Source organism: Papilio xuthus, unplaced genomic scaffold (assembly GCF_000836235.2).
Source record: "Papilio xuthus unplaced genomic scaffold, Pxut_1.1 DF827135.1, whole genome shotgun sequence".
Lineage (NCBI taxonomy): Eukaryota > Metazoa > Arthropoda > Insecta > Lepidoptera > Papilionidae > Papilio > Papilio xuthus.
Window position 1 is genome coordinate 1,005,676 of NW_013531514.1, and position 19,878 is coordinate 1,025,553.

The 19,878-nt window shown below is 34.7% G+C and overlaps 1 protein-coding gene across 1 annotated transcript in view; it reads right to left on the reverse strand.

The window, feature by feature from the left end:
* Positions 1 to 19,100, reverse strand: part of Frl (formin-like protein) — a 60,872-nt gene extending 41,772 nt beyond the window's left edge. The window contains exon 1 of the mRNA XM_013314645.1: positions 18,727 to 19,100. Coding sequence (XP_013170099.1) covers positions 18,727 to 18,921 — 195 coding nt within the window. The 5' untranslated portion in view covers positions 18,922 to 19,100. The remainder of the gene's footprint in view (positions 1 to 18,726) is intronic.
* Positions 19,101 to 19,878: the final 778 nt, after the last annotated feature.

The following is a 19,878-nucleotide window of genomic DNA, read 5'->3' on the forward strand; positions in this document are numbered from 1 at the left end:
ATAGAACGATCAAGACATCTTAACAATGCAACTTATAGAAGTCCTAATTCACGCAGATTTAGTTGAAGATAATAGACATTTGTTTATGACAAATGTATTAAAATGGCAAGTTCCATGATCACAACACGAAGTACAAAAGGTACAAACAGCGATAAATAAATCAAACGTGCATCGAAGAACGGCGAACGGCGCCACGGCTAAACAAACAAAGGAATAAAAGCATCGACATAATAAATTCACGTTGTGCGAGCAACTGGGTCACCGGCGGACCCAAATGGCAAAGCGGTTTCAGTCGAGACGCCAAAACATAGGGACACCATTGATAAGGACAGATGAAGGACAACTTAAGAAACTTACTAATATTGAATGCGAATATTTAGATGGATGGTTGTTTGTTTGAAGGTATTTCTAGAGCAGCTGAAGGGAATTCTAAGATATTTGGCAGACATATAGAGCATATTCTAGAAGGACTTACAATTGCATTGTGTTTCATACTCAGTTAATGAAAAAATTGCGGGTTTTAAATTATGTATGATGTATGTATATTTTATCAATGTATAGAACGACATTGTTTCATTGATTACACGTGCATTACAGCCTATGTAATAGAATTACAGAGGATAAGCCGTGCATAACAAATGCTAAGTCGGCCTTAACTCAATACACAGTCAATGTGTAACACGACAATTTTGCTAACAAGTGTAAAATCCAAAGGACCAAAACTGTCCGGTTTTGTTTAAAAAAGTGGCCACCTTCTAGAAGCTTCTGTTTCAAGCCGCCACATAATCCCAAATATAATTAGTGATATATATTTATTTTTAATCTGTTCTTAATTGATTTTCTTCATACCTACCACGAAGTAACACGTCTTTTATGCGCTATAACGGTTTACAAATGTAAGTAAGGAAGTTTAAATATAACTGCTTTAATTACTATGAATCGAAAGCTAAAAGCGAACAGGAGATACATTGAAATGATAATTTTTATATTATGAACCCGTAAATGATAATTTGATGTATTTATAATCATTGTAAAACATAATTGACTCTTTAACTTAGCAAATTAATCGAGTTGAAAAAGCATAAAATGCTTTCCGGATGAGAGGATGCATGAAAAGGGAAAATATATTCTTTCAGTGCATCCTCTCCTCCGTCGATTATAGGTAGGCAACGCATATGCAATTGCGTATGTCTATGGTCAACGGTCACTTTGCTATTTCAGCGATTTCAGATGGCCGCTCGCTCGTTTGCCACCTTATGATATAAAAAAAATTAAATCCATTATAATTAAGTTCACAATACTTCATAGCTGATATAAAACTTGAACACAATCGTAAAATAACACAATAAAAGCTACTAAGCCCTGAAGTACAGTCAGAACGATAAAGCCCGAGTATATCGTACAAATACAATGCAGAAACAATATCACCGGCCATAATGCGTGGTTCACACAAGGGTAAAATATTCAGGTAGAGCAGTCAACAACGGAGTACTTCATTCATACGCCAGTAGAGTAATTTTGAAACAATAGTAGTACCGTACTGCCTACTACTCTGCATCTCTGTATAGCACTCGTGTGTAACAGGCATAATTCAAGTACAGTCGCGAACATAAAATGTGTAACTTATCTGACACACATACACGTCGGTTTATCAAAGCTTCGTGCAATTAAAGCTCTCGAAAACGATAAGCTCGCTACAACAGCATCACTTATAAGGTCTTAATTGCAAAGTGTCAAGGTTTATTAATACTTTGGCCTGATTTTAGCTTTTTGCAACTTCTGTATTCAGTACGCAATGTATCAATTTAACTGGTTAATAGTGATGTTGGTTAGTTATTTCATTATATGTAAATATTAGCGGTCGCCGACATGACAGCGCAAACTTTAAAAAAAGTAACTTATAATATAATATATGTGTATGCATCTGTGCATCTACCTTCCGACAAAGTTCCGTCAAAATTGTTCCAGACGTCCCGAAGATTATTCGGACCAAACGATGCATTGCGGACCTACAGACATACAAAAATTGGGTTTTCGTTTCCAACAATATAAAGACATCAAATGTACGAAATTTGATTTTTCTAGTATTATATACTCACTCCTATCTTATTAATAATTGTAATCTACAGAGTGTATCTTTTTTCACGTACGAGAATTACTTTTTTTGTAGCCATGTCCATGGATTTAAATAAAAGAAAGTCATTAGTGCACGCAAACAGGGAATCTAAAGCACGACTGCAATGGTTTTTTTCTCATCAACATGTACAGGATGTACTTTAGTTATATTCATGAATAAAAAATATATTTTATAAAATAAGAATTTCGTTCATAATTTTAATTTGAGACATAAGATCCTTGTCTCTAATGTCGAAATTAAATAAAACAGAGAAACTTCTAATTCCATATGGCAGCCATAACTAGATTTTTAATTTTTTTTTTACTTGTTTTGTGAAAATCGTCAAACAAAATGAATTGAAATCTTTATATGGTTGGTTAATATTATAAAGTATACGTAAGAAAAAATGTTTTACCAGAAATATATTGAAATTTTGTAGTTTTAACGAAAAAATCTGTGTTTGTAGTGAAAAATCTTCTATGCGCTTGTAACGCAGTATAGAGACATTTCCACTAAGCACTTTAGGATACGTACAGTCAGCAAAGTATGAGATTATCTCGTACAGAAGGCGGTATTTAAGTACCGTCCTAAGTGAGGGGGCGTGCTTGAGTATAATGCCGTGAAACACGCACCAAAAGATAACTTTAGCAGAAGAAAACTTAGCTGACAATTTGCTAATTTATCAAAATAGGTAGCCATGTATTAAATTTGTGTAGCGTTTCCCTCTAGACCGAGCGATCTAGTCTGAAGACAACCCTAAATACATATAAAAAATAAAAATCATGTTAAAAAAATTTACTTAAGTAATCTACAAAAAGTATTTAAAGATTTTTTCGGTTAACATAATGATTTGACAACTTTAACACATTTCTAACTTATGATCTTATTCATAGCATCTCAAAGCAAGAAAAAATTAATAATAACCTAACAGAGATGAATACAGAGTGTTTATTAATAGAGTTCATTGGAACATGTGATAAGAATAAAAGGAAACATCCTGTTTGTTCGCACACAATGTTGTATGGAGCACGTATTGATGTAAAAATATCATCGCCAGGCGCCACTGCAGTACTACGGTCATAGTGATAAGCGATAGCATATTAATGTATTTTAATTATCAAGATTTTAAAACCGTATTTATTTTCCCCTTAAAAAATTCAATCATCTCTATAAATGGACAGGCGATGACTTGGAAATTACAACTTCGGCTTTATCCCGATTTAAACGCGGCTGTTGATGTTACATGACAGTTAATCAAATAGGCACAAAATACCACAACTTATATCCAGTCCATCTATATAGGTCAGTGTAAAAATTGCACTGTACTTAATGACATCACATGCACTATTATTATACAGGTGGAAAGCATTATAAAAATACAACTAACATAAATAAATACCCTTGTATTCCTTGTGACTTGAATCATATTACCTCGTGACACACTTATATCTGTTTAATATTAATAATTTCAAATCGTGTCATCGTTAGTAATGCGGTGAAGTAGATTGCATTGCTCTATATTCAATGGTCGTGATTAAGCAAGCTATTAAACTTATGATCGTATCATCAGCTCACTATGCGTCTCCACTGAGTGGCATCCCTAAGTTAGGGGTGACAAGGCCTTGGTCCACCACAATGGCTCAGTGTGTGTTGGTTGAATTAACACACATCTTTCAATTTATTCTCAGTTGTACTTCACGGTGCTTTCTTTCGCTGTAAAAACCTCGGATAAATACACATTTAAATCGAAAAATACATTGGTACATGGCGGGATTCGATCCCAGGACCTGCATGTTTCCAGTCACGCTTAACCAATGAGACATCGATTCTTTCTACTTAATATAAATCACTTGAATTACGGGAAAGATTATATTTGTGTTATACCTATGAATATAAGGACAAAATAGGTACTGGCAGCGTACAAATGTGTTTCACTAATAGCACCAAGAAGGTTTTATATTAGCTATTTTTATTGTCTATGTAGAAGTCGCCGCGTGGCTCCCGCTTTTGTTTTCACAGTAAACTTGCCAACACCGTGGCAGCTGTACAAGCAAGACGTTTGAGCAGTCACGTCACGGCGCACTTCCTTCCCTCTTCCGGGAATCTAACCGAACAACGGAACACAATAAAAACTATAAGAAGTTAAACTATTTTGGACGGCTTTTGTTTACGATTAGGCTTTTGTTTTTATTATATCCCTGTCCTAGAAGTTTAAAACATAGAAAGAATACACTTAGGACCTTTTTACACAAGGCTACGTAAATCTTTAAACTCTTCTCACCACGATATTGACATTCGGGTAGCGAGCGATTGGCTTTGTCGACTAAAACACAAGCTATCAGCGATGCGTGCCTTTGGAGGTTTCACGTTAGTTTTCACTACCAACACAGCTGTACAAGAACGTGAAGATCGATATGTTTTAGCACATGAGTTACGACAGTGAAGACCTACTGTACAATAGTGACGTGAATCAAGCATATGAGTCAAAGGGGCATTCAATGGAAGACCGCATTGTCTGCAATAAAAACCGTCGCTATATCGGTCGTCCACCGTAGACAGATCGATTACGTGGTCACATAAATGAGACTATAGTTTATAAAAACACGTACTTTGTACAAATACGCTATGAAATAAAAATAAATCAGAGTAGAAATGACTAAAATTAGTCGTTACTACAACTACTATTTTTAGTAAAATCTTAGTAAACTATTCCCCGCCCCTTTTGTGAATTTTGTGTACTATATATATTAAATTTAATTCTTATTGTTTTATGAACTCCCTGTATACCTCTAATTTTCTTGAATCATCATGTAGTTACCCAAATGAAAATTACATCACAAACGAATACCTTCAATGGGAAATCCAGATTGATCTACATTAACGTAACTTGTACAGAGTTCTATCTGCAGAGAGTCATGCAATGCGTAGAACTTTGTCGCATTAATCCCGCACTAACCACATCCTGCTTAGAGGCAATCAGTGGCAATGTGGTACAGTGCGTCTGTTTAGCGATTGCTGCATGATTGACATTTGCATGCCAAAAACCAGATGTACATTACAGATACACTCACAAACAAAAGTGCTTTGAACATAATAAACGATGAATTAAAGACAATAATGATAACCTTTGATCGAAACATCATTGAATGTTTATGGGTCAAAAATTATAATCTTAGAAAAATTATCACCTAAAAATATCGTACATTTCTTGATCTTTTCATTACTTAAATGTATTTCACAGAATTTACTTTTTTTTCAATTACATTAGAATCAATTTATATCGATCTTCCAATATTTATTGTGTTCAACGTGTTTTGATTTTTCTAATCACTTACATTTCCTTTCATCAAACATTACCAATGATTCATAAATTTAATATAACTGATTACGTTCCACAGAAATACTACGGTTTCGTGGAATAATACGAGTAAATAATAGATAATTTTCACTCATTGATAACTCGTAATTACGTATCTTCTACTTCCAATGTAAGGAAAACTAATATCTACATGTTAATTAAACAAAAGAAAATCAAAATCAATACAAGAATCTAACACTGTTCTAAAAGTAAAAGCAGTAAGTAATCTGCTTTTATTTGCCCAACTAATACCCCGTCGTTCAGACCAGGATAGCTCATTAGGCCAGTCGCCCTCGAAATCGGCGCTAACATACAACTGGCTTGATGTGGACACCCCCAGAAGCTAATAGGCCAGTTCGACCATTTCGCCGCAACTGGCATAATGTAGACGGTCTGTAATTTCTGTCAGTAATTCTAGTGACTTAGCAACTATGCCTATGACCTATCCCGCATGTCCCGACGTGACAGATCATCGTCTCGCATGATGGCTGATCCACGTGACACATCGCCGGCCACCGTCACGCTACACCCGTCCACCACAATAGCAGCGTGTTGCAATTCGAAAGCTAATTTTGTAATCACCCGTACACAATGGACTTTATTCACCATCGTTACATCGAACGAACAAAAATGCGTACATTTGAAAATAATAGACAGCTAAAACAAAAAGTACCAATGTAGAATTTATGAACAAAACAGCCCAAAAACAACATTGTTTTTGGTTATTTCCCTTTGTCATGCGTGGTTTTCGTTAGGTTCTAGTACAATCTAGCTTATGTACAATAATGTACATAATTATATATATTCTGTCATTTGCAAGCTGTGAGTTTATTTACCCTAATTTATTTTAATATATCACTTTATTAGGGTCCTGGCGGAAGTAATGAAGGGCTTGAATAAACAAACATGTATTAAGTTATGGTAATTTAATGCAAGGAAGCGTGCGGGGACCGGAGCTATTGATAAGGAAATATGACCGGACCCTTACTGTCGACTGTTGAATTGAATTTAAAAAAAATCATAGAAATTAAAGTTACTATATTAGAATATCTATAATTGTTTCACCGACTAACTTATGCGTGAAGCAATACAGTCCTGATCGAAAAGAACATAGAAGAATAGAATGGACAATCCATTTCATTTCATCATCATCAGCTCACTATACGTCCCTACCAAAGGGCTCGGAGCCTACCCTAAGTTAAGGATGATTAGGCCATAGTCAACCACGCTGACCAAGTGCGGGTTGGTTGACTTCACACATATCTTTGAATTACTTCTCAGATATGTGCTGGTTGCATCACGATGTTTTCCTTCACCGGCTACAGCTACTTATAACTAATATGTTTAGTATTATTAAAACTTTAATCATTATTAAAATGTAACTATAATTATAATAACAAGATGCTGTAAGCTTTTACTTGTGATGAATGGTATTAGATCTGGGCCAGACCACCTGCGGCTATTGTTTACAATTACTGTAGCCATGTTCGGTCCGAGATCAATGATAAGCTCTTTAAATTATACATACATTTTGTTTATAGATAGAGTAGTATATAGACAAGCCAAAGAGAAGTTTTCTTTCTTCTCTTTGGCTTGTCTATATACTACTCTTCTCTTCGATCTTTTTTTTTAATTTTCATCAAAGAAATTCTTTTAAATTTTCCGCGTCCCTCGATCACACAGCGAACAATTAATCTTACTAATATTATAAATACGAATGTTTAGGTGGATGGACGGATGTTTGTTTGAAGGTATCTTCGAAACGTCGTAACGGATTTCTATGACATTTGGCATGGATGTAGAACATAGTCTGGAAGAACACATAGGCTACTAAGTTTTCTTTTAATTCGCATACAATTATCGATATTTAAGTTATTCTCTACGAAAAATAAAAGCCATAACAAATATTTTTTCTTTTGGTAATGGAAACTCACAGTTTTATGTTGTAGTACAGACATAAAGTATTTAAATTGATCAATTAAAGCTTTTGAATCGAGTTTCTGTTTACCAACGCGTTCGAAGGACGTCTGTTTTTTGCAATCTTCCATATATGGAGTGTCAGCGATGGTAGTGGTCACGATGTCCATATACAGCGACTTCGCGATTCGAGTACAAATGCCTGTAGCGTATGTACTCCACTTTCGAGGGACGTACAAGAAAGTCGATCATGAATCCCACTTACACTCGCAAGTGTTCAACAAATGCTTACATATTTTATCCTTTTCATATAAAACACATGTCTGTTGTCCTTACATTTAGGGTTGATTTTAATTATATGATAATATATGTATAATTAAAAGTAACTTATCAAGTTAATGAGTTAAGTAAATAAGGTATGAATCCTGTTATACATACATATCGTAAGATGAATTCCTTAATAAAAAAAATTGTAAATTATTTTGTAAAATAACCAAAGTAGTAAAAGCGCGGTCGTAATCTGCAACACGATGAGAATATAGAAGAGAAAAAAGAATCGAAACGCGTTATGAATGTAAGATAACAAGCGGGCTTGTTCGCTGGGAATGCTTTGAGCTTTGGTGTTTGGCTTTACATCGCACGCCGGCAAGCAAGAATGGAAGGAAACAGCTCTTAAGGTGATGACACACTCACTACGATATCAATAATTTTAACATTTTTACTACAGTCAGCTGTTAACAAACAAACCGACTCGACTAGATGCGATAATTTTTCGTGCATTTTTTTTCATAAATTAGATATTTTTGATGTGATACTCCTTGCCTTGTCTCGGCCAGTTTCATTTTAAATATAAAGTTTTTAATCCAACAATTATAGAATTTATCTATTGTTAGGAAGAAAATCCGACACTGAACCGATGTCCTGGCGCAACACTAGCCTTCCTAAAATATCGACGTTTATGTCCCCTCACTAATCGTTCTGACACTTGACTTGGTAACGAAAGCGCACCATTCGCGCCAAAGGAACTAATAATGTCTAAAACTATCAAGAAATGGTACAGTATTAGTGGTATTCGTGCGATTTTATACCAATAATCGTCAGTAACATCGATAGTGTGTAAAGGTCCTAAGATTGTATGGGGCTGGGCAGCACATGTGCGGGTGACGTCACTCCGTCAGTCAGCTGGTGTAGTGTAGCGGCTCATTGTGCGTTGCAGCTAAGTACGGATCAAAATAGACAACTCATTATGTACGGGCTATTTTTGTTTGATATGTTACAAACTAAATGCGATAGACGATTCTTCCGATGCTAATTGAAATTTTGTTAATTTAGATACTGTCAGTTTCTAGTAACTTATTATAACGAACTAGCTGGCGCCCACGACTCCGTCCGTGAGGAACAAAAGAAAATTAAAAGTAGCTTGTGTTCTTTCAGATTATGTTCTACGATTATTATAATAAAAAAGTAACCCGTTTATGCAGCACACGCAACGAAAGTCCTCAAATATGAATAATTTCCCCATTTTTGCAACATTTCTCACTGATCCTTCGCTCCTATTGGTCGCAAAGAATTTTCCAAATCGGACCAGTAGTTCCTGAGATTAGCGCGTTTAAACAAACAAACAAATTCATCCGCTTTATAATATTAGTATATATTTAAATCTATATCGGTTTACCCAGATATATATGATTCTACAAAAATTATAATATTGTGGTTATTGTATTAATAATGAACGAGACTAGTTAAAAACATATAATGGCACCCAAGACATTTACAACTCAGTAAGAAGTTTAGGTGACATTTAGTGCAAAAAAATGACACAATTATGCACGAAGCATGAAAAGTCGTGACTACAGCCCCTTCCCTGCACCACTCCGCCTAACTACCCATAACCACGTCCTCGGTTCAACTTTCACGGGGGAAATGCTGCGCTATTATTGCATAAGCTAATGACTTTATAACAATGACTAATGCCTTTGACTTTTTGACTTTGTATAACAAAGTTGAGTATCTTATCGTCAAGATTCGACCACTATTTAAAATGTTAAATACTTGGAAAGTTAAAGAAATATTTTCATATTATCAAACAAGTTAGTGAAGATATTACGTTATAAATTGTAAAACTTTCCCCAAGTTCATTACCCAAACTAAACAAAAATATTAAAAAACTTTTCTTTAACTAAATATATAAAAGATCTTCTTATTTAAATTAAACAAAACATAATAGACATTAACCTTTTGCCGCAAACACAATAATAATCAGCCTAAAATCGAACCCGTTAGAAGCACAAGCAAAGGGGCCTCAATCAGCCGTAACCAAATCATACGGTCATCGGGGTCCCCCCTAATCATATCCGAACATACGGAGAAGTCAACGACCTGTCTTAAACGAACAACTTATCGTACGGTATAAAAACTTTTAACGTTATGATTCTGTGTACATATGCGTACATTATACCGTTTATCTATATTTTCTACGATGTATGTACACTCGGAATGAAAATTCTATCAATGTTAATTTGCACACATGATTAATTAAAAAAAATGTACAATCGCAACCAATGTTGTTTTGATAATTACGACTTTTGTTCGAGTATCATGCTATTAGGTGCGCAACTAAGTTCTTGCTGTTTGTCAGTAGATGGCTCTAGCAGTAAGAGCTGGTCGATTTTGACACATCCAAAACGTCATGAACCAAGCTTAGACATATGGTAAACAAACCGTTGCGACACACGAGTGATAATATAACATATACGTATGATACTTGCAAGTACAGTCAGAGACAAAAACCTGTTTACTTCCTGATTTTTTTATCTATACCATTTAACTTTTTTTTCAACGATAAAAGTTCCCAATAATCCGTTTATCTGCCTGCGTAATAATATTTTAATAGACATTTACATTTCTTAGTTTGCGTAACTACAATGCGTGTAATCGGTCGCTCTTCGTTATTTCGGCATCAAAGCGGAACACGTCGTTTTTTATCAACACGAAGAATATTTCTCACCGTCACGCTTTTCGATTAACATCAAAAGCAACTTAATTTATTATATTTACGCTGCATAATATTGCGTAACGATCAAATAACTAAGATTCTTAAAGTTATCATAATAAAATTTCACCGTGAAATTCCACTACCAAAATACTTGTATAAAAATACATTGTTGTCTTCGTCTTTTTTTTAAAGAAGGCAAGGGACGCCGATATATTTTATCCAAGTGTTTCAATAATGGAAATCTACTTTAAAACATACTGTTACATTCATACATCACGAATGCTCACGCAAAGTACAAACATCAAAGACGGATTGTCGGTCAAGATGAAAGGAAAAAGCAAATGCATTTCCGCTTGGCGGTAACCGTGTGGACGCATCAAGAGCTCGTCAATAGCACATGGTAGCGGTAGATAGGAACTTATCGAGACATGTAATGATATTATTTTGCATGGTACAGCAGCCGTCTTGTGGGAAATGTGAATTTAATAAAATTACAAAGTTATTGTAGACTGATGGAGTTTTAACATCGTCTATACTTACGTTCATGGGACAAAGCAGATGTGATAGTAATTCAATAATGATACTGCTGTTTGGTCTAAAATCTCCGTTTAAAATATATTGTTATCTCTATTTATTCAAAGATAATGACAGGGATGACGATATGTTTTTTACAGAGATTTTGGTCTCACAAACCAACAGTTAATGCTTTTGTGTAATCGAGGGAGCACTAAAGACAGTTTTAGCGGTAAATGGTTCTAATTTAAAAGACCATAGTCAACTTGAAATTAAGCGTAGACATTAAGCAATCAGAAAATCACAACAAAAAGATACTTACCATTTGAGAAGGCTATCCAAATTCCTTTCACTGTTAGAACAACCTTGCTCGTCTTCGTAATAAAGAAAATTAATGTTTCCGTAAGCAGTTGGCAATTATGTAGGATATTAAGAATGGCCTAGAGCGTGGCCTTCGCACGACCCAGGCCGTCACGCTGACTGACTCCGGCCGGTGTTACTTACCGTTCTAAGATCAGATTCACTGCTTAATTCCTATGGGAAAATCTTCACAGACAAGATTTTTTCCAAGATTTTAAAACGAACGATGTAAAATCTATTTGTTACTTTGTGTTAAAAATGCTTTCTTGCATTTAATAATTTTTGTTTGGGTGATATTACGAAGTACTAGCTGTCGTACGCGACACCGTCAACACAGAATTAAAAAAAAAACTTAATTAGTAGATGTGTTCTTCCAGGCAATGTTCTAGGTATATGCCAAATTTCATCGAGATCCGTGCAACCGTTCCAGAGATACCTTCAAACATCCATCCATCCAAACATTCGCATTTATAATATTAGTAAGATTGAAAGAACGCAAACAGTAAACAACAATTTTATTGCGTAGAAAATTTAGCTACAGAGTGTTCTGAAATCTGTTAACTTTGTTAACTGTATTACAGAAAGAAAGCAATTATATTGATAAAGTTTACAGTATAGTTTAACGAGACCAGATCGACATGGCAACATTAAAATGCCGATTTGGTTACCAACATTAATTACAAGAAATAAATTTCAAGCGACAAGTTTCTCAATTACACGGCGATTTCTTACGCCACATTAACAATGTCTACCTGATTAGTGAATTACTTATCCTTACTAACCAGGCTCGTACTCTGAGTCTGCTAATTAACTGTCACCAGGAGAATTAATACGAAACTTAAGCGCCATTTAAATACCACGTTGGTAGCTTTTACAATCTACAATTAGTGAAGCTTTTACAAAATGTTTTACTATCAGTAAATGTTCAAAAGAGAAGGTTAATGGATGTATGTTTTCCTATAACAACACTAGTTGTCACCGACGCTGGCCATGCCGAATTTAAAAAATATAATATAAGTAGCCAATGTGTTCTTCAAGACTATATTCTACAATTGTGCCAAATTTCAGCGACTTCCATGAAACCATTCTGCAGATACTTTCAAACAAACATCCATCCATACATCTGAACATTCGCATTCATTATAATTAGGAAGGTTATAAAGAGAGATGAAGCGCTGATTTATTCGTTATAAAATAAAATACAACCAAAGCATAACATTAGGTAGCATAAAACAATAAATTGTTTAAAACAATTTATATTTTAATTAATTTGCATATTTCCTGCACAGAACTGGTCAATTACAAATAGCCTTGTGGCTATCACGGCACTGGCAGTCAATAATTACATTACATCGCCCACTCTAATGTTCAATGCACGCACATACAGAGGAAGAAATCTTTAGCATATAAATAAAAGAATCTTACCAATATTACAAACGCGAATGTTTAGATGGATGTTTGTTTGAAGGTATCTGCAGAATGGTATCACAGATGTCGCTGAAATTTGGCATAATTGTAGAAAATAACCTGGTAACACACATAGGCTAATAATTATTTTTTTTTAATTCTCTACAGCTAGTATTTCATAGAAACTTTTTAGACCTATCTCCCTCTTAGTTCTAGTGCAGAAGTAGCTATTATATTCCTTAGAAACCCGCTTAGAAACTTAAGAAAGGTATAAAATAAGATATTGATGAAAAGAATTCCTCTTAATCTATTCCTTTATACTCATTATCAGTAAAACTCTTATTAAAATACTTTTACGTGACGTATCCGAGCAAAAAGTTGCAAATCACACAAAAAGCTGTAACGGAACGTCACTTTGGCACACACCGCACACGGCACTTAAACCAATCAGCTGTGTGACTATCGCTAACTAGATCTTGTAATGTCTATTACCGTTCAATAACGTGTAACGGACGCTTTTTTGTCAACAATAGCGTTATATACGAATATAAAGCTAAGTGTACACGAATGAAAATATCTTTGCTAATATTTTGCTTATAGTTCACGCGAATATCCAGGAATGGACTTGGCAAAAGGAAACAGTGTTAAAGGCACAGACTGTAAAACCTCAGACAATAACGAGGATAAAATGGAAGAGATTAGCAGACCCTTCATCATATAAGAAACTAGCTAGGGAGAGAGAGAGAAATAGTTGACTACGAAACAACATACTTCGTTACGCTAGTATGTCCACAGCCTAACCATCGTCGTTATCGAACGTTCCGCGTGAAGCTCTGTCAAGCGACACAGCGTCACGCCACCATTGTCTGTAGACTAATATAATTAAAAAAGTTTATTGCATACTGTTACTTATATAAAATTTACTGATAACACGTAGTGAACTGCACCTCTCTGATCAGTATGCAGACTTACCCCGTAGACAAAGTCAAAATTTGTCAGTTCAATACGTGACTTGCACGAAAATTATTGTCAACTCGTTACATTTTTTTTTACTTTTACTCACCGTTGTCACCAAAATAGCAATCAGTAGCTGTTGTTCGTTTGTTTCACGACAAGTCTACACAGGTCCCTTGCATTATGATTTAAAGATCCTTGTGTCTCTTTAAGTGTACCACTGTTAAATTCCTGACTACGAGCATTGTATCTATAATCAAGATGTTATAATATAAAATAGATTGTTGATAGCAGGCTGGCGGGGCGGCTCGTGCGATCGATCGGTCGCGGCGCATTCGAGCCGCATAGGTGTGGAGGAATGCAGCCGCGGCCAGTGGGTGCTCTGCGACCACACGGTGCATACACGATACTCACGGTCAAGGACGAGTCATAAAAACTTTTTGGTCACATTTTTTTATTTTTTCTTACATTTAAAGTCACTTAGTGAGTTATCAGACAAAAAAATCTTAGCTCTTCATATGAATTAGGACAAATTTTGCGAATAAATTATAATGCACTTGGCACAGTTTTTATAATCTAGAAATTAATTAAACTTAATAAGTTGATATACAACATGATCGTAAAGAAGCTATACTACTAATATTCTACAATAGTTTTCAGTCTTGAATTTTTTAAATCGGAATTTAAAATTCCCATACGTCTGATCGATAATTTGGTCACCCTATCGTGTCATACTAGTCTTCGAGATTAATATAAAACCTGTGGAGCAACGCGTGGCGCAATATTACGGGAAATTAAAGCTGATGCAGTCGCGGTGGGAAGTGGTCTGGCTGCCGTGCCTGTACAGCTGCATAACCAAGCTATTATCCAGAGTTGCCCATTACAAAATACTTTATATTCACTAGGTACTGCAGTAAACGTGAAAAAAACGAAGCTTGTAAGAAGATGGATTGGATTGGAAAAGAATGAATTATCGTACCAAACAAGGAGTACATAAAACTGATTTTTTAAACCTGAGGAGGTCTAAAAAGTTGGCTATTTTCAAGACAATAGTTAAAATCGTGTTTCGATTTGTACAGAAAAATGTTTGAAAACACAAGATTACTAATTTTATATATATATCATAAGGTGGCAAACGAGCGTGCGGCCACATGAAATCGCTGAAATAGCGAAGTGACCGTTGCCCATAGACGTACGCAATTGCATTTCTATTTGACTAATCGTTGGTTTCTGAGACCGAAATCCCTGATTACAACATATCAGCATACCTGTCACTGAGTTCCACACAACAGAGACAAAAATGTTTCATTTTATACAGGAATTCTGCTCTCGGAAACCTACGAAAAGTGACACAGGACAATAATTGCACAGATTATTTTAAAATAAAAAAAATCTTATACATACTTCACAGAAATTCTTTATAAATAGCTTTATTGTTAACTGTACTTAGCGTTTTGTATAAAATAACAGTTATTAATGTAACTAAGTTTGAAGCGCGGATGTATCGGAGCGAAGGGGAAGGTAAACCACTTGGAAAAAACAATTCTTGTATGGTAATTTGTACCGTACATGACTTTACACTTTGAGTTACAACAAGTAAAATGTTGTCTATATTTTTGAAGGACTTTTAACATTTAACTAGAAAGTAACGTTTCTAAGGCTTATGTATTCATTCATGCGTCATCATCATCATCATCAGCTCATACGTCCCCACCGAGGGGCTCGGAGCCTACCCTAAGTTAGGGATGACTAGGCCATAGTCAACCACGCTGGACAAGTGCAGGTTGGTTGACTTCACTCATATCTTTGAATTTCTTCGCAGATATGTGCAGGTTGCATCACGATGTTCTCCTTCACATATATGTAAATCAGAAATCGAAAAACACATTGGTACGTGGTGGGATTCGAACCCAGGACCTGCAGATTGCAAGTCAAGTGCTTGACCCCTGAGCCACCGACGCTCTTCATTCATTGGATGTTTAAATTTGCCTAGGTAAATTGGTAATAAATTTTTACGATATGTTATGTATGCAACGAAAAGAGATATTTTAGGAGGTCTTAGAAAAGATTTAACTCTGTACCACGCATGGCTCGATGTCTCTCGTTTTTAGCTACCATACCTACTCGTTAAATAATTGCCCAAATTTATTTATTAGAGTCAAGGACCTTATATTGACCCTATTGCAAGAGGCCGGGTCGTTGGGCGGTGACGCACGATCAGTCGACATAGCAATTTACTAATTAAACCCACGACCTTGACGAGATGTCAGTTTTCCTGTTTTCAATCCCAATTATAACCCATATTTAATTTAAACACTTACATAGTTATGGATTCGTATTTATTCCTTAGAAGGAAAATTTTGATGGATTTATTGTAATAATAAGATACTTTGTTTAATACAAGAAAATGAGTAAACATTTTTTAAGTAAGTATTTTGAGACAGTATTAGTTAGAATCATTTGTCGCGAATGACGTGCTTTCGTTACAAAGTCCAGTGTCAGAATGAATAGTGAGGGGACATAAAAGTCGACATTTTAGTAAAGCTAGTGTTGAGTCAATACACTGGCTCATTTTCGGATTTTCTTCCTAACAATAGTAAGTTTTTATTACATTTAACTAAAATTATTGCATCCAACATTTATTCTGTTATATTGCAAATATCGAACAATCTGTTCATATTGGCAGCATATTCATGATTTAAAAAAAATCGTCACAATCAAAAGAGGATTGTGTGGGTTTTTTATCTGTTGGAAGGAAGTATCATAACCTTAAATTATCATTAGGTCATGATCAAACATTTATATACGCAAATTCTGTACGGAGCCAATCATTTAAAGTTTTTAAAGTTTTAACTAAAAGAAGAAAAGATCAGTTTAAATGTCCAGTAACTCCACCGCACAAATTACCTAACATAACTTTACTAATAACATCAAAGTAAATCTAATCATCAAAGAGTGTTAACAATAAAAATGTTGAACAATTAATCACACTATTTATGGACATAACGGCGCCATTATGAGTAATTATATAGGTAATTTATTATATATTTTTATAGCTTAAAAGACTATAAACAAGCAAATAAACATGACTCATTACAAATTGAATCTTAGATTTGAAATAAACAAAACAGTTTCTATAAACTACTAATTACTGACTCATATAAATATATGTATCAAGGAATGTTATACATAATATGTTTAAGTCAATATAAATATACATAATACATTTGATTTTGAATGTAAGTAATATTACCAAGAGAATATTAGTAAACACCATGATACATCTATTTACATGTCTTAAGACATGTTTAATATAAGTTCTCACTGCTTAAACATCTGTACTTAGGCATATGACATAATATATTCAGGAGACCAATGGTTATATCAGTACAAGACAACCAATGACCTTGTAAATGAGAAATACTTGGATACTGAAAGTGTTGTGAAGAGTCAACTAGCAATGATAAACATGTTTCTAACTTTAGCAAATGCAAGTAAATTTAAGCTTTCACATAATAAGTCATCATTGAAAAATTATTATACAAACATTTTTCTTTGTATGAATTTTCATCTCATTAATTTATCTGATAAGAAACATCATAATCAGCTCACTTTATGTCCCCACTGAGGAGCTTGGGGCCTACCCTTAGATATGGCTAGGTCATAGTCAACCATGCAGGTCCACTACAGATTGGTTGACTTCACAAATATATTTGAATTTCTGACGAGAAACACACATGTATAAAATTAGTAATTATTATGACTAATTCTTTTTGATTAGTACATAGTAAGACAGAAGAATATAAGCATTTTAAGATATCTTTTTTTCATAATACTTTGTAATAGTTTAAAAGAATACAAAGTGAACAATAACATGGTATTTTAAAAACAGCCACAACACAATGTTATCAGCAAACGCTACCTCATAATGCATTTGGGTACAAGCTTTAAATTTCCCTGTTAAATTATGCTATATTTTATTAAGCACTTGATATTTTAAAGTTAAGTTTAGTACTGTGAATTTTATTTGTTAAAAACTGGTTTAAAATATATACAAGCTTTATGAATGAAAATTACAAATGATAATTTACTTTAATAATATTCCAACAATAGAAATCTGTAAATTAACTTACTGATCTATTGTCTCAATCCACAAAACAAGCATTTTTAAATTAACAATCTTAATAACATTGTATGTCATTAAGTAACTACAACAATGTAACTTGTTATTACCAATTACTATATTTTTATAGACTTTATTTTATAAGAGAGATCAGAATTATTCCTTTTAGTTCCTATTGCTTTGTTCTTTCAAGGTGACTGGAGTAAATAGCCACATATCTTAATGCTGCCAGTGTTCTAGAACTTCAACTTTTAAACATATTGGTATTACTTAACAATATTGTCATATAAAATACATAATACAAGGAAATGCAATATCTTCCTGTCATAATTTAAAATTGAGAAACAGCTCACACAATCGTACAGCACATAGATAATGTAACAGGATATGAAACATTTGTATGTCTTATCAATGAAATGCAAGAACATTGCTACAGTTCATAGGAGTCTGATAACTAGGAAGTGTGTTGTAATAGGAAAGGGATGCATAACCATGTTATGTCAAAATTAATATGATAATGTCCATTTGCATGATAAATAAGACTAGAGATCAAATATTATATAGGTATCATAGTTTATTATGTTTATTTCACATAATCTTATAGCTATATTGAATCATTTATACTAGTAGTTTTTATTTTAATTCTAATTAAATCTTATCTTTATTTTAGTTATGAATTTTCAATCTAATTGAAAATATTTCCCTTTTTCCCTACCCCAATTGATAAACAAATTTCGAAACACATCCTTTGTTACAGCGCCTACTATCGACTTTACGAAGCAGCAATATGGTAGAAAATGATTTATTTATCAGGACAAAACATTACTTTACTTTTCTTACTATTTCACTGCGTTAAAAACATAATTTAAGCTTTAACAACATTTTAAAGACAATGGGCGTTTCTCCTCACAAAATAAGTGAAAACCGTAAACAAAAATTGCAGTGTTTGTAAACAAAAATGCCGGCGGTAATTGTTCACTCACCAAGACTTTAATGAAGCGGTTCTCCAGCTCATCGCGGTCGGGCATGGGAGGTTTCGTCCGGTTCCTCGTTGATGGCTGCCGTACATGGTTACTCTTCGTAGACGCAACTGGTCCGTCCAGCATTGTCGGCTCCCTCGAAGTAATTAAACCCATTTTACACTGATCACTTAAACAACCACCAAACACGTACTCCATCAGGTCATTTTATATCACAGGGCATCACAAAATCACAGTTTCATTTACAAAAAGTCACATTAGGCGGAACAAGCTTAACTGAAATCGAAATATGTAAACGAACGGAAGGAAAAACGCGCAAGCGACACAAGACACGACCGCGGAGGCTCGCACAGAAGTGAAGTTTGCGAGAGCGCCATTTGCTGCATTTTGCATTTGAACCTGACAGCTAACTGACAGCAGCGTGAGCGAGCCAATCAAAATGATGTCGTTCGGAAACATCACAAAAATAAAGATTAAGATTACAATTTTAAAATATGGTTTTTGTATATCAGACGTATAAAAATAATTAATAATAAAGTACACTACGATTTTTACATAAATATTCGTACGTCGCTGTTTTATTATTACGTTTATTATAACCCACGGCCCAAGGACATAAGAGTTAGAGTTAAAGTCCTATGTCCCCGCAGCGGGGCAGAGGGCGTCCACAGTGCGCCGCCAGTTCGCTCTATCCTGGGCTCTGCGCTTGGTCTCGGGCCAAGTCACCCTAATCGCCTTCATTTCGGCAGCTACTGAGCGCCGCCAAGTACATAAGCGCGCCGCTAAATGCTCTCCCCGCATCCCAAAATGCCCCTCATCACCTAAAATTGTGTTCTGCGCTACGAATCGCGCGAAGATCATAGTCTGCAAAATATCTTAAAACTAATAATGAGAGACAAGGAGTTTCCAGTACATGTGATCCTCTATGGAGTAATTGAAACTGACGAGGAGGAACGCGTAGATGTTTAGATGTAGAATATGATTGTAGAAGTGACATAGACGTGCCAGGAACATACCGAAATCCAATATTTCTTCCCACTCTTCTGGGTTATAGGCGATAATATAATTGAAATATAAGATAGAAGAATATAGAAGATATTATATTTTCCCACATTTTCCAATACAAACAAATCAGAAGTATCGTCTGACATCAAT